Below are 15,548 nucleotides of genomic sequence, written 5' to 3' on the forward strand. Positions count from 1 at the left end.
ACGGGAATACGGCCAGAACACAACCCACCTATTCATTTCATTGGATTATTTTTCAAGCCTTGCTTTTCATAGTTATTTTTCACATTTTTTCATACTGTAGGTTTGTCACGTGACATGGCGTCCAGTCGCTCCGGAAATGACATCATGCAGCCTAAAAAATAAACAACCGGTCGAAAAACCGACCTTCGGAAGACGCAGTCTGTGAATTTGGACACCGGAATTATGTATTCTAATGGTACCGAAAGCTTGATTAAACAAGCAAGGTAAGGCGACCTAACAGCTACTCGTTACATGCACTTATTTGACGTGAACATTATGTTGCCTCTGTTTAGGTGATAGAGAAGTAGCATCCATCTTTCTTACTTGACACAAATATAACCAAAATGTCAGTGATGATTTTATTAGTGTGGGTGTCCTCATTTCAGGGAGATTCAGGAGTCCGAGTTGCAGAAGTTTTACAGTCGATTAATCAAGTTGCTCCAGGGGAAAGAGCATAGTCACGAGACTATTGATTCCTTGCAAAGACTGCGTCTCATCGTTTTTGCCACTAAATACACCAGAACGTAAGTGTGACAACTATCCAAAACTGTCACTTATGTACTTTAGCTAACTTTTAGAACACTATATTTTCTTTCCAAATCCACATTGTCGACGTAGTTCCCCAAATAGACCCTGTTTGATGAATGTTTTCTAGGTTGCCTCCTGAACTTCACAAGAGCCTAGTATCGCTTCTCTCTTCCCCTGTGGAGCAACTTCAAGTGCTGAGCTCAGCTGTTCTCAGAGAGACACTTCCCCTCGTTGCTCGGACGGAGAACTACAACCAGGACGGAAACAGTCAACTGAACACTCACGCAGCTGCCGTGCTGCTTGCTCAGGTGCGCGCATGTCTTATTTGGCTGAAATTGTCACAGCACTATGAACGAGTAGCCCACATTCTGCTCCAAACAGGCTCAATCTGGAGATGATCTGTCAGCTCTCTGCACTCAGCTCCTCCGCGGTTTGGACAACCGACCCTCAGAAGGACCGACGACGCACTTGCTCCCGCACACCCTGCCGATCGTCAACTCCATCCTCACACACAGCCCGGAGAGCCTCACCGAAGGTAACAGGAAACATTGATATACTTTTTTTTTTATTGTTAGTGTTTAAAAGCTTTTAACCCCAACCCTCAATGAGTCATGCATGTGAATCACTTTTCAGATAACGTAACCCTCCTTAGTAAAAAGCTTGTCGATTGGCTGCGTTATGCGAGTACCACGCAAGGGGGCGGGGCTTCCTCAGGAGGATTCTTCACGGGGTCCAGGTCACGTCAGGTACGCATTAAACTGGTATCAATAACAATAGCGCTTTTGCACAAATATCTTTTGTTATTCGTGTCCCGTTAGCCGCTGCCTATTGCCGAGCTGGACGGGACGGTGTCGGGCGATTTCTTCACGGTGCTGTGTGTTGGTCAAGGCTTCACCGAAGACCAATGGATGAACGTTTACTCCTTTTCCATGCTCCGACATTGGCTCCTCACATTCCACTCTGTGCCCGGTGGCGCCATAGCGGACACTGGTAAGACGTCAGCATTCATGCAAAGCGGTTCACTTGTACAGCAGGTGGCAGGCAAGGCAGGAAAAAAGAAATTTCTCACCTTATTGTTTTCCTACAACAACACATAAGTCAGGATGACCTCTGTTTTTATGATTCCACAGCAAACAGATTACAGCTAAGTCTCTCCCTCTCTCACTCAATTTCTAATGGTAAGAAGTGGATTTGACGCTCCCGCCTTCCTTCCTTCCTTCCTTCCGCATGTGCCACGAAGAAGCCAAATGAATAATACACTTAGAAGCTTTCTGCCCTTTGTGTCTGATCATTAAGATGACACTTGAGCGTCTCACCAGAAGCCCTGAAATCTAACTTTTTGTGCCTCCAGTTTGCTTTTATATCAACATGAATGACAATTGTTGCAGCATGAGCAGAACTTGCTTCTATGAGCTGTATGCCACACAGATCTTATTTCCTATAATTGCAAAGTCCTCATCTGATTGCACTTTGTAATTTCAGTGAACCCGTTACCATGGCAACGGCGCAACTTGCACTGCGCGGTCAATCCTAATCACCTCCACTTGTGACCTGCTGTTTTGCAGACGATCGGTCGGAGATGGACGGCTCTGTGGTTTCCATGGTTTCCGTCACGTCGTCGTCCAGCCGCCTGCTGCCTCCGAAGGAGCGCCTAAGAGAGAAGGCCTTCCAGTACTGCCAGCGCCTCATCGAACAGAGTGATCGCAGTATGTGTTTGTCATCTTAAAAATGGACATTGGTTCTTCTCTTTAGCCCTCAATGTGTCTTGCAGAGGCTCAGAAGAAGACAGACGCGGATCTGCAGAAAGCCGTGAGCTCAACTTTCATTCGCCGCTGGCGTCAACACGTTGCAATCGTAATCTCGTTATTGCTGTCTTTTAGTGTCTGGTGGAAGCCGTGTGTATCCTGGACTCGGTGTGCGTAGAGGATCCGTCTTTTGTCTACCGAGTGTTCCCGTGCATCAAGGCGCTTTTTGGTCGTCTCAGCTCCGACTTGTCATTCGCTCGAGTCCTGCTGCCTGTGGCGCAGTTCTATCTCAATCATGGCACGTATATACACTCATATGTGTTGGCCCAACTACTGTCATTTATAATAACACTTCCTTTTTTTCCAAAAATATTCGTATCATTGATTTTTCTTTACATTTCCATGACCAAAGTGAAGATGACTAAAGGAGCATCTTTTGGCCCTCTTTGTGCCTGCAGTGTGTTGATTAGCTGATTGACAGTCGTAGCGTGACAACCAAAATAGGATGTGGCTTGTCAGAAAGGAAACTTGCCTTCACTCACTTGCCAAGGAGAAAGAAGACAAAAATGCTGGGAGATTGTTGTCCTTCATATGCTTCTCCAGCCAATTATTTGTTTTTCTTTTGGCTTTAATTTGAAATTTCAAAATGAACCTAAATGCACTGTAAGCTTTACTGGTAAACTTAAGTTGACCTATTTTGCACTAAATTCTTTTTGTTGTTGTTGCTCTGTTTAGGTGAACTGGCCGCTGTGGACTGTGATTGTGTATGGAACCTAGTTTTGGGTCGGTTCCCTGCCGAGCTTTTCAACGACCCTTTCCTGGCACATGAGCTTCTGCGCTTTCTGCGACTAAACCTGGAGAACGTGCAACTCCAAGTTCCCCAGTACATACGGCACTTCCCAAATCTTCTCAAGGTGAAATGCCGGAGAAAAAGTTGCTGCCCCAACTTGCGAACACATACCTGTGGTTTCAAGGTTTTGATTTGTGTCTCTGCAGTTTTTAGCGTGGGACAGCCCCACAGTGATTGATGACTTTGTTGATCTGCTGCCCTCTATGGTGACATCGAGTACTGCATTGGAGCTGCTGCATACTTTGCTGGATCTCCCCTGTCTTTCGGCTACTCTGCTCTTGCAACACAGGTGTCCATTTGGCACATGAGCAAATACATATAGTATCATGTCATGGCAATTGAGTTTTTTTTTTTTTTTTTTCACTGTGTGCCCAGATCAATGTGTCTGCCCATTTCCGATCCGGGAGGGCGCCACCTGGCATCAATGAACGCATTCCGAAATCCATCGTTCCGAGGGCTTTTCCTCTTTCTGCTTCGAGGTGAAGCGGGCACAGGTGAGCGCATGATATTTTGACCCAAAACATTCTGAGCGTATTACATTGTTGACGTTTTCCACAGGTGACACAATAGACCGACTGAGCACGCTCCTTGAGCTGTTATCCGAGGCTGCCGATTGGCCGAGAGTCGTACAGTGCGCCCAGACCGTCCCGATTCTGCTGCACATTTTTTTCAACACTGTCATCAATGTGAGGAAAAGAAATGTTCTCGAACTGCGTTTGAAAAAGGGAATTGAATAAGACTCAGAGATGGTCGGCTCTTTGTTTTAGGTTGCCGACAGGACCCTTTTAGGTCAAGTCCTTTTGGTGATGCTGGAGAGAAGCAGCCTCCTCCTCAACAACCCTAAATACATCACGGAGATACACAGGTACGCAATAAGCGTGCCGATCCGCTGTCTGTCTTACCGAACTTTGCACATTGTATCTGCAGAGTGTTCAGCCGTCAGCTGATTAATCTGTGCAAACTCCACCCGTCTTTGGTCATTGACCAATCCCACGAGCTGCTGGAGTTTGCCGGGACCACGTCCAACGTGTACAACAAACAAGAAGTCTACACACATGTGGTAAGAAGAAGAAAATTGATCAGAGTAGTTTCAGACTGATGCGGCAGCTCCAAGTTCACAACATGGATGGATTTAAGACAAGGAAAGTGGAATCCCTCATAGGCGCAAAGAGGAGACCACGGGGCTCCGATATTGCTTGTTTTCACTTCCTATTAGTTGTCCTGATACTTTTGTCATTTTAGTTTCAGTGCCAAATAAAAATCATTCACATCTGTTTTCAGGTTTTGGTGCTCGGGGAGTACCTTTCTGTGTCATATGACTCTCGCTGCTCCACGAAGCTCATCACGTCCTGTTTTGAGACTTTGGAGGCAGTGCTTTTTGAAATCACATCATCTGCCCCGCACTCAGGAACTGGCTGCCCCGCCCCTCGCGCCATCACCACTCTAATGAGCGCCCTCGCTAAACTGGCGTCCCGATCACACGATCTGATACCCAGGTGCCGTTGGAGATGACTGCACGTTTTGAATCGGTGGTAATTGGACGTCAATGTATGTTTGTTGTGTCCATGGTAGGGTGTCGCTGCTCCTCTCCAAGTTGAGAAACGTATCCAGCGGAGGGTCCGTTTCCTGGTGCGAGGACGACGAGGACCTGGATTCCATATTGACTCTCGGGGAGGAGCTGTGCGCTCTCCTGAAGATGCCCGGCGTGGCTCAGAGCGTCCTAAACCCACCGGCGCACGTGACCGCGCCCCGGTGGCACCAAGACACCAACGTGGCCATGCCGCTCCAACTGCGAGCGCTCACCAGACTCACGCAGGCGCACGCGTCACATGCTCAACACACACCGACTTCGCCGTCACCCCACACAAGCACGTAAACATTCACACTCTTTACACTTGGACACTTTTTGCACTTTTTTGTAAATACATCAAAGCAATCAAAAACGATACTCCCCATCAGTGTAATATATTATCTCTTTATTCTTTGTTGCGACATATCAGAAATAAAAATTTACAAAATAGATCCATCTGATTTGTGTAAAAAAAGAAACAGACATATCCGAAGTCTCCAGAGCCCAGTTAGAAAATGGCTCAAGTGTTTGCATGACAGCATTTTTTAGGCGTACAGGAAATGCAGACATTGACTAGGAGAAAGTGCTTTGACAAAAACATCAGAAAAGAAACATGCAATTTATAATACAGTCGTCATCAATTCACTGTTATTCGTATTTTGTGACTCGACTTCTTGTTACATTTGAATAGAAATTTGCTTTCAGTTATTCCAAGTGAAATAGTTGGCACATTATTAGTGGAAAGGATACCAAAGTGCATCAAACTAAATATTTCTTTCGGTCTTAAAACTAGTTGACCAAATATTGGTCATCTGAACATCATTAGATGCTGTAACTGAGGTCATGAAACAAAATGATTGCTTGATTACCAGCTAAGATTAGGCTTCCTGAAATAAAAACCAGATTAGTGATTCATGTATTCATTTATCTAAAACCGCCGAGCTTGTGCTTTCTCAACCAGTAACTCTCTCCGTACGAGAACGTCTCCGCATCACTTGGAGGTTTCCAGCAATGGCCGAGGCAAGTAGAGGTACCTCCAGATGGCGTAGTAATGGATACCTGCTCCGGCTGCCACGAAAAGATGCCAAATAGCGTGGGCGAACGGGACAAAGCCGTCGCTCTTGAAGAAGACCACACCCACGGCGTAGAAGAACCCACCCATGGCAAGTTCACACACTCCTGCGTGGTCCATCTGCAACATGATATGCATGATACATTCGTGATGTAATACTTTCATAATAATAAAGTTTCAATGATTATTTCACATTGTGTGTATAATACCATTGATAGAATGACCAGAGCAGGAACAGCTCCCATGGCCACATATCCCAGCAACTCCAGCAGCTTGTACCTGCAGGTCGAATGGGTTCAAACAACAACGTGGTTGTTATTCAGCACCTTCGATTGAGTTCGCTTACACCGATGTGGTTACCTCTCATGGAAGAAGAAGACATAGATGGATCCCAAACAAGCCATGACCCAGATGAGCCAGCGCATGTGGCACCCCCACGGGCCCAGCTCCCTCAGCATCAACCTGTCCACGCACGTCACACAGTAAAACGTCACAGCGCCTCCGCCGTGACCTCGCTCGGCCGTCGCGTCGCATCATCGTTTCGTTTGTCTCGTCAACAGACTTACCAGGGAGAGTAGGAGGCCGCTATGAAGAAGTAGATGGCCATGCGGTCACACATGTGGAAAAGTTGCTCCACCTTCCTGCAAAAGGTAAAAAGACAAGCATCCATCGCTCCATATTAGTTTTAGTCTGAACAAATGTGATCAAACTCAAGTTATGTAATGTTACTCAACATTTCAGTGGCCTCGTTTTTCTTCATAGTTCATAGCCAGGTCACATCTGGTGAGTATCTTAACACCTCTGGCTATGTCATAATTAACAGTATAAGGAATAAACTGTGTGTGTGACTGCACGCACAAATGCCACATGTGACTCTACCTCGCCCGCACACACCTGAGGTGGCTGATTTTCCAGGCAGCAGCGTGGAAGAGCGTTGAGGTGACAAAGAGGCCAGTGAGTCCGCTGCCGTAAAGCCAAGCAGCAACACGATGCCATTGGTCCCCTGACAGGAAATACAGCACCGAACCACCCAGCAGGCTTGGGAGGATCCACAACTGTAAAAGCCAGGCAAGGAAACTTTATTTATACCGCAACTCAATGTGCAATCTACTAGTACTGTACTATAATTGCAAATTTTTTTTTCCTCAACATGCGGTTATTTTTTGTCAAGGTCTCCCTGTTTTTTTAAAACACAATACTGAGTAGAAAAACCTTGAACCTCCTTTTTTTTTTCTTCTCTCACTGTGCTCAGTGTGAGAACATTTGCGTGTCTTGCTTTTCCTGACATTGTTCACATTCCTGCCCCTCTCCTCCTCCGCCGAGCTTTACCCAAGGTGAACATTTGCGATATCGCTCCCGTCGTGTCGGTGTGACTACGCTTTCCTCCTACTCTCTTCCATCTTTCATTCACTCGTTGTGACTCCCAGGGCCGAAAGAGTTGGGGGATTACAGCAGATTAGGGAACGCTACAGGCGAAATGCCGGATTACAGCCCACTGTCCCGAGCTGAGAGCCCCAAATCCTCAGTGTTCTGCCTCAATCCTCAACTGACATCACTTAGCGCAAATGTACAGTAGTTGCTGGGCACGTAGAAGCAAGAAAACGCTCTGAGTCACAGCCATTCCAGAATTCATTTGTGTGTTTTTGCATCACTCACCCCATGTGTGGCGCAATTAGCAGCATGTTCATAATCGGTCGGTTGGTATCTCTTATTGGCTGGCGCCCTGCAATTCATAAACCTGAAAGAGAACGTGTTAGTTGGTCATTAGCAGAGAATTGATGTTCGCTTGTTATTTTGGAACTCATTCTTGCAGGGTCTAAATGCTGCTAATCCACATCACGTTGTGGGAATTTTTAAAAAGCCCCATCGTTATTTGGGAGTCTATGTTGCCATGGTTACCTGTGAGCTCATATTTAAACAGGAGTCTGATCTCATGTAAATAGTATCAAACTGTACATTCTATGATGTCTATTTTTTTGCTGATCATTTAGTAAAAACATAATTACAAACACATATTTAAAAAATATTCAAAGTGTAACCAAACTACAGTTCAAAAACAATATAGCTGTAAATCACTATTATTAAATAGACCACCGGATCATTTGTGAACTCATAAATCCCTTTGACAAAATCTCACCCAAGATTTTCATCTTGAAGCAATATTGCAGAAAAAGCTGCGTTATCTAACCGTGCCTTCGTCTTGCTTTGCATCTGTGTGCGCCGTTTAATCCTATATTAATCCCCAGGAAGAGGAAACACATCTGGAGATGTTACAAAACCACACTTAATGCAGCGAGATGAACTCGCACACACACACAGCAGGGCCACAGGTGCGTCTGCGTGGCTCAGCTGTGTTATTTAATTCCACATGGCGAGCATTTCCATGCGCGCAAACATGCCGCCGATCTTGCGTCTCGCCCCCCAGCACACCTCCACTACATCTGTTTGTTGAAACCATTTATGGTACACAACGCCGAGTATGGAAGACAAAAGGCCTCTTGTGTAACGCCTCTTGTGTAACGCTTGTACAATTCACAAGGCGGAAAGAACAAATAACGTCGAGGGAAGGAAGTTTAGGATGTTTTCCTCAGACCTTTCCCGCACTTCCTGACTATTTGTCACTGCAACACAAACTCCCTGGAGGTTCACACATGAGTTAGGGAAAGTAAATATTAACCAGTGTCATAAAAAGAATAAATAAAGACAACTGATGATGACGCCCGGGAGCTCGCTTAACTTTGCTCTGTTGTGTTTTTTTCTGCGCTGTTGTGAAGCCATCAATGGACCTGCGTGTTATACTGCGATGTCCTCTAATTGCTTCTGACGGAATTGTGCGTGAGTGTGTTTGTGTAGTTGGACTGGAGGGAGGGGAAGACTGATCAGAGGAGACATTGTTGTCAGCATCAGCGCAACTATTCTCTTTTCTGGCTTGGGCACACACACACACTCATGCATGTACTGTAGATGCCCATAGGTGTGTGTGTGTGTGTGTGATAATGTGCATGAATGTGTGAGTGTGTACATGTGCGTACTTCTCACAAAAAGTAAGTGCTTGGCCATAATCGCCCATTTCAGCACATTCCGTACATTAATAGGATCAGTTACATTTAAACTGTGTGTGTGTGTGTTTGTGTGCTGAGAGCGATTTCTTTTTCCAGTAATGCTCAAGTTGAAATCCACTGGGACTCCAACTCTGATTCTCACGATTACACTATCACAATCTCCCATGCATGTGCACATGATGGTGCATGTTTTGTTTTTATTATATTTGGTATGAAGCTGTCCTATCCTGCCCTAATCTCCATTTCCCTACCTGTTGTTTCCATTCTTCTAGTTAAAATCTTACTTCTACAGTGAATATAAAGTCTACACACCTCTTTCAAATGTCATATACCTGTGTTATTATAAACCCAACATTTAACTAAGTTAAATTGTTTCAAACCTTTTTCTACCATTAATGTTATCTATAACCTGAACAGTGTTTATACTTCCTGACTGGAAAAGTTTTTTTTTTCCCTGCTTGAATTGTACGTCACATTAATGGTGGAAAAACTAATCTTTTTTTTGTTATGTTTTTGTTGCTTTTAACAAAATTAACTGTCCTTCTACTCCAGTACTTTAGTCACGTCCGTTTTACAGGACAGGTTAAAATAATAATAATAATAATAATAATAATAATAATAATAATAATAATAATAATAATAATAATAATAATAGAAGAGCATCTTAAAGTGAAAAGGCAAAACTTTAACTTTAAAAAAAGTTCAGATTGAGATGCTGTCATTCCATCCCAATCTCCAGCTCGGACCGTGCGTGCGCTTGCTCGGGTGCAATTGCAATTCTTAAAACAAACGAATTCAGAATGATTGACTGGTACCTTCCAAATGTTGTTCCCTTCACGTCCATCTTTTGCGCGTGTGCGTGCGAGTCTCCGTCTACACACTCCCCATTCCGGATGTCCCACAGCCGTGCGCTTAAACACATAAGTCCAGCCGGCCCAACAACAACAACCTGTAGGTTCGTTTCGGTTCGGTTCGGCCAATGCGAGTGCACAACAACGACAGAAGCGGCGTCTCCTCGACTTCACCACAACTTTTCACCAGCAGCGTGAGAGTGGACCCAGGCTGCATTCCATTTCGCAAGCATGGCTGGTGGTGGTCTTGTGGGTCTGCGCAGAGTTCTGTGCGGAGTCTCAGATGTGCTTGGAGGATGTTCCGCCGGACTGAGCATGTAATCCCTCCTCCCCTCTCCTGGCCGATGATAACCCAGCAGCCAACCATCACTCCTCCCCTCACAATGTATCTCCTCCCTCAAGTCTGTACTGTATTTTAGCTGTAAATATTTGTAGAGGAAACACTGGCCAGTGGACTGCAAATACAGAGCTGAGGAACCCCCTCCAAACTGGCACCATCATAAATCAACCGCAAAAGTTGCTTTGTAATACTATGTTCTGTGCAACCCAACTAATCAAAACATTCTTTTGATTCATGTTTTGTTTGTGGTGTATAAATTAAAAAGGCAAAATCCAAATGGCGTGCACAGCTTTGCTTTCTATTAACCAGAATGAGAATAGAAGCCAACATGTTTTGGATGTGTGCCAGTGCTTACAAACGTCTGGAGGAAGCAAAACATTCAACAGGAGCAAAGGACACAGATGTCACATCCGAACAAAGATACAAATAAGTACCCTTGCTGTACTACCATGTATCGACAGCAGATAGCGCTGTGACATGAAATCATGGTTTGTGTTTGCACATGATTATAAACTTGAGCAGATATTTTTCCCAAAATAACAATTTAAGCGGCAGCATGAGCAGCATTCATAACCGTGGCAGGATTTTTTTTCCCCATGTATACAGGATAGCAAATGTGTCTCGGTTCCTTTAAGAGCGACCCACGCTTTTGTTGCCGCGCATGCGTAAATGCATGTATAAGTTGCCCCTCCCCTCAGTGAAAAACAACAACAATCCTGTTAGCATTGCTACGACTTGCATGCTAGCGCAATGGCTCCCTGAAGCTCAGCTGAACGTGTCTGGCCTTTAAAACATTACCAGACCAGCACCATCTATTTCCCCTGGGCCTTTATACGTCAATGGTGCCGGGCTCATGAACTTGGCCAGCTTAAGCGGGGATGCTGGCGGAAGCCAGCTCCTCTTCGCCAACTTTAACCAGGACAATACGTAAGCCAAGGCCGGGCCGAATGTAGGGCAGGGCGGGGAAGAACACTGGCACGCTCCGGGGAATGATCGGTGCTACGGTGGGCCGTGCTATGTAGCTAGCTAACGTTAGCATCTATTTAATGGGCTTTTCTACTTTATGACGCACTGACACTGCTAAATGAGACGTGGTCTGACTATTATTTTTCTGAATGCCGAAGTTAATGTCCGAAAATTATCCCCTGTCTAATTTAATTACTGTAGCTCGTGTAATATTGTCGGTGGTTAGCCGCTAGCTGCTAGGCTAACGTAATGTGCTCTGGCACGCTAACTTTAGCGAACGGAATAGGTTAGTAGTCACTCATTAAAGTTACATAATCTTGTCTATTGCCTGCTGTTGGACACAACATTTTGTCATTTCTTGTATTGACATGCAGGGTTTTATACATTTGTTTCAGACTAGGACGGTACAACGTTATTTATTATCCTTCTGTTGCGCTGATGACATGTTTGTATTGTGTTGATTTTTCAGGTCCCTGGCTGTTGGCACCAAATCAGGATACAAGTTTTTTTCTTTGTCTTCTGTGGAAAAATTGGAGCAGATATACGAATGTAGTAAGTATCTTGTCTGATTATAGTAAGAACATACAGCACTGTTCATAAATGACACGTAAAAACTAATATATGTGTGTTTGTGTCACACAGCGGACACTGAGGATGTGTGTATTGTGGAGCGTCTGTTCTCCAGCAGCCTGGTGGCCATCGTCAGCCTCAAGGCCCCCAGGAAGCTCAAGGTCTGTCACTTCAAGAAGGGAACTGAAATCTGCAACTACTCGTACTCCAACACAATACTGGCTGTTAAACTCAACAGACAGGTAAGAAGAGAAACGCACTCCACCGCCTAATTGCCGTCTCGTTTTAAACTAAATAACAGAAAAGTTAAGTTAGTTTTTTGTGTGTGTGTGCTTTCTTCTACAGAGGCTGATAGTGTGTTTGGAGGAGTCACTTTACATTCACAATATTCGAGACATGAAAGTGCTGCATACAATCAGAGAGACTCCGCCCAACCCTTCAGGTTTGTAAAAAGTCGTTTCACCTGAGCATTTAGGATAGAACTCCTTGATTGGATCTCTTTCGTTGAATGACTTGAATGTAAATTTGCTTTTGTGCACCTTCCTCCAGGGTTGTGTGCCCTGTCCATTAGTAACGACAACTGTTACCTGGCATATCCTGGCAGTGCCATGATCGGAGAAGTTCAAGTGTTTGACACTGTCAACCTGGTGGGTGAACACAAAAACAACACCGCCTCAGAACGTTTCTTAAATAATGACTTTTTTTTTCCCAACAAGGATTTAAAAAGATTTATACTGGCTTACTTCACTTCAGTTGACAGCTTATTCCACCCTTGGCACTTGTGTGTGTGTTTCAGCGAGCCGCAAACATGATTCCAGCCCATGACAGCCCATTAGCAGCTCTTGCTTTTGATGCCAGTGGAACAAAACTGGCCACAGCTTCAGAGAAGGTAGGACTGTAACAAGGCCCTTGCCTGTTTGTTTGTTTTTCTCTCTCTTATTGCTCGCTGGAGTAAATCAAATGGCCTTGCATTGTCTTCAGTTGTTACTTTCCTCCGCGTGTCTTTTATGTTTCACTTCCTCGTCCCAGGGCACAGTCATCCGCGTTTTTTCCATCCCAGAAGGACAAAAACTCTTTGAGTTTCGACGAGGAGTGAAGAGGTGATGTGCTGGCTACGTAAAAATTTCCCACCGCACCGATGTGTCGTTCTCTTATCTCCGCCGGTGTGTGTTCCCGGTCGTAGGTGTGTGAGCATCTGCTCCTTGGCCTTCAGCATGGAAGGCTTGTACCTGTCGGCCTCCAGCAACACAGAGACGGTTCACATCTTCAAACTAGAAACACAGAAGGAGAAGTATGTGTATGTATTTCAAAAAGATGCTTCTGCTCTCAAAGTTGCCTCTATCATAGTAATTCACTTTGTATCTTATATATGTATCATGTATATTGTGTGTGTTTAGGCCAGCAGAGGAGCCCACCACATGGGGCGGATACCTGGGTAAGGTTCTGATGGCATCAACCACCTATTTGCCCGCCCAGGTCACGGAAATGTTTACACAAGGGCGAGCCTTCGCCACCGTGAGGCTGTCCTTCTGCGGTCATAAGAACATCTGCGCTTTAGCAATGTGAGTTCCTCTCTGTGCTTTTGTTTATTGCACAAATTCAAAACTATGATGAGGAAAGTGATGAAAATGATGAATTCAACATAACATACCGGACACAATCTTACTTTTTGCTTTATTGGTAGGATTCAGAAGATTCCCAGGTTGCTGGTCGCAGCGGCCGATGGTTTCTTGTATCTCTACAACTTGGATCCTCAAGATGGAGGGGAATGCACTCTGATGAAGCAGCACAGGTAACACACAAATAAGACCATATTGGGAGTCGCGTGGTATGAAAAATCTGTTTCCATGTCCCGTGTCAATCTAAGCACAAACATCACATATCTCATTTGATGTTAGAGAATAAATCCGAATGGGTTGCTTGCACCCGCAGCCATTCCAGCCTTTGTGAAAGAGAACCTCTGCTCTTGACCTCAGGTTAGACGGCAGTGCCGAGCCACTTAATGAGATCCTGGAGCAGGGGTCACATGATCGCCCACTTGTGGCGCAGACCTACAGTGCTGCCGTCACTAAAGGTATGTCACCAAGTGGTACACTCACGCTCATCAACGAGGTACATTGGCAATATTCCTCGCCGGCTTTTAAAAAAGGGGTAACTTAATATTTCGTGTGGCCCATGACGTGACCTGTGAACTCACTCTCACCATCGTAGGCTACTGTGACGAGCAGGGCGCCGTGGGAGGGGCGGGTCTAGACGAGGATCTCAATAGCTTGCGGCTAGAGGATGACAACGAGCAGCCGCCGCTCATCCTGGAAACCGAATGACCAAACTGACGGCCGCACCAACCAATCAGAGGGCTCCTCTGGCGCTGCTATCGATAAGTGACATGAGGGGGGAGGGCAGGATCAGCGAGGGAAGTTCTTTTTCTGTCGTTTCGTTTTTTTTAAACACACCGAGTGCTCCGGAGTCTATCTGTTGTCGTTTGTCTCTTTACGTACACCTCCACGTTTTCTCGCCCGCCCTTCCTCCCTCCTCCTTGTTCTCGTTTTCCCCCCTCAGTTTAGTCTGCGCGGACCAAGCTGACTGCTTTGCATGTACATGTGCCAACCGCTCCAACAAAACCCCAATGTGAATGAGAGTCTGTGAGCGTGCACGTTGGACTTTTGATCAAAATAGAAAATGTAGCCGTGCTCTTCTAAGGACACACGTGCAAATTCTAGCTCTGTGTGTAAAAAAAAACAAAAAACAAACAAAAAAAACATTGTGTAAGTGCCTCTTGCCTCCCTATCATGTTTTCTGTTTGAGATCTCTGCATTGGCTTAATAAAATCTATTTTCATTTGTCTGATCTTAACCGAGGGTGTGTACTGTACTCTCTTTTCTAACGCTTTGCTTTCTCACGTGCATACACAAACACACGACGAGCACGTGTGTGACTTGATGCTTTCTGCTGGCACAGTTGTGTGTTTGTGTAATTAGCTTCCATTCATCCTTGATCACTTCTCGGTTCGTTGGACCTGCACATCCTTGATTTCCCTCCAATCAATGGTCAGATTCCAATTTTGATATTCTGGCTGTTTTTAAAACGCTACATTGGCATTTCCACGCGATGCTGTGCGAGCCTGCATGATGTTGCCGTGGCTCTGTGCCTTGTACACTGAAGACATTTCATGGATGGTGATCATGAACTAATGCAGATCTTAAAAACTACAATCCGCACGTCTATACATTTCTTGTCATGGCAGGTTTACACTGTAAATGGTTCTGCCTCTGACCGTAGACTCGAGTTGGACAATTCTGCTGGTCTTAGGTGTTAGTTTCAGTTTTCATTTTGATGACTCAAGCCACTCAACAAAGATGACCTGTGGAGATTGGGAGTGTTGGGCTTTTTCTATTGATTTTTTTTTGTATAAAATGTGAAACATTTATTTGAAACAATAAAGAGAAAGGCCATGTTGATGTGTGGTGTCGTGCCATGACTGTTACTACATCCATTTACTGCTGACATGAAAATAAGCAGACATTAGCCAGATGCAGAGCTGGAACAAAATTTATGTCAAGTAGAATAAGAGAAAATTGTTAAAAGGAGATAAATGAAACAATATGATTGTGCTTTATAAAATTCAGCACAACAGGCAAGAGAGCAGCAGTACATTTGTTTGTCTTTTTTTATGTGAGCATTACTTGTCTCATCCTACGTGGATTTACTGAATCCTGTGGCCTGAAAACAGTTTAATCAGAGGCTCCATTGTTCCCCCCCGCTAATGCTGCTGCAGCCAAATACCAGTAGCCAAGTCCATGCACATCAAGCACTTTCCTTCCAGAAAAATATTTGAAGCACATCATATGATAGACCATCAATGTCATGTGTTCATTGCATGCAGGCTCGGGGCTACGTACAGTCCTGAACACAAACATATGAATAAGTTATATGCTGATGGGCTCAATAATGTCTT

General features: G+C 44.9%; 3 protein-coding genes across 5 annotated transcripts; 2 read left to right on the forward strand and 1 right to left on the reverse strand.

Moving 5' to 3' along the window:
• Positions 1–116: 116 nt before the first annotated feature.
• ap5z1 (adaptor related protein complex 5 subunit zeta 1) lies at positions 117–5,182 on the forward strand. 2 transcript variants are annotated; one of them, XM_049744069.1, is made up of 18 exons: positions 117–263; positions 426–563; positions 695–875; positions 949–1,102; positions 1,201–1,313; positions 1,386–1,557; positions 1,698–1,745; positions 2,133–2,273; positions 2,339–2,376; positions 2,448–2,610; positions 3,048–3,226; positions 3,309–3,451; positions 3,538–3,656; positions 3,721–3,848; positions 3,930–4,027; positions 4,090–4,222; positions 4,444–4,658; positions 4,735–5,182. In XM_049744069.1, the coding sequence occupies exons 1-18, from the start codon at positions 223–225 to the stop codon at positions 5,036–5,038; spliced, it is 2,508 nt and encodes an 835-aa protein (XP_049600026.1). In that variant the 5' UTR covers positions 117–222; the 3' UTR covers positions 5,039–5,182. The 2 variants fall into 2 exon arrangements, with proteins under 2 accessions (XP_049600026.1, XP_049600027.1); XM_049744070.1 differs by lacking the exon at positions 1,698–1,745.
• Positions 5,118–10,083, reverse strand: mmd2a (monocyte to macrophage differentiation-associated 2a). Its single transcript, XM_049744149.2, has 7 exons — positions 9,682–10,083; positions 7,461–7,542; positions 6,699–6,859; positions 6,371–6,445; positions 6,165–6,266; positions 6,014–6,083; positions 5,118–5,924 (listed from the first exon to the last, which is right to left on the reverse strand). The coding sequence occupies exons 1-7, from the start codon at positions 9,786–9,788 to the stop codon at positions 5,724–5,726; spliced, it is 798 nt and encodes a 265-aa protein (XP_049600106.1). The 5' UTR covers positions 9,789–10,083; the 3' UTR covers positions 5,118–5,723.
• Positions 10,084–10,757: 674 nt separating this feature from the next.
• Positions 10,758–15,051, forward strand: wipi2 (WD repeat domain, phosphoinositide interacting 2). 2 transcript variants are annotated; one of them, XM_049744123.1, is made up of 12 exons: positions 10,758–10,984; positions 11,493–11,575; positions 11,666–11,835; positions 11,939–12,035; positions 12,143–12,240; positions 12,390–12,482; positions 12,623–12,693; positions 12,777–12,890; positions 12,991–13,155; positions 13,278–13,385; positions 13,570–13,667; positions 13,805–15,051. In XM_049744123.1, the coding sequence occupies exons 1-12, from the start codon at positions 10,911–10,913 to the stop codon at positions 13,915–13,917; spliced, it is 1,284 nt and encodes a 427-aa protein (XP_049600080.1). In that variant the 5' UTR covers positions 10,758–10,910; the 3' UTR covers positions 13,918–15,051. The 2 variants fall into 2 exon arrangements, with proteins under 2 accessions (XP_049600080.1, XP_049600081.1); XM_049744124.2 differs by having other exon boundaries at positions 10,759–10,984; positions 12,777–12,884.
• The last annotated feature ends 497 nt before the right edge of the window (positions 15,052–15,548 follow it).

Source organism: Syngnathus scovelli, chromosome 16 (genome assembly GCF_024217435.2).
Source record: "Syngnathus scovelli strain Florida chromosome 16, RoL_Ssco_1.2, whole genome shotgun sequence".
In the NCBI taxonomy this organism is placed as follows: domain Eukaryota; kingdom Metazoa; phylum Chordata; class Actinopteri; order Syngnathiformes; family Syngnathidae; genus Syngnathus; species Syngnathus scovelli.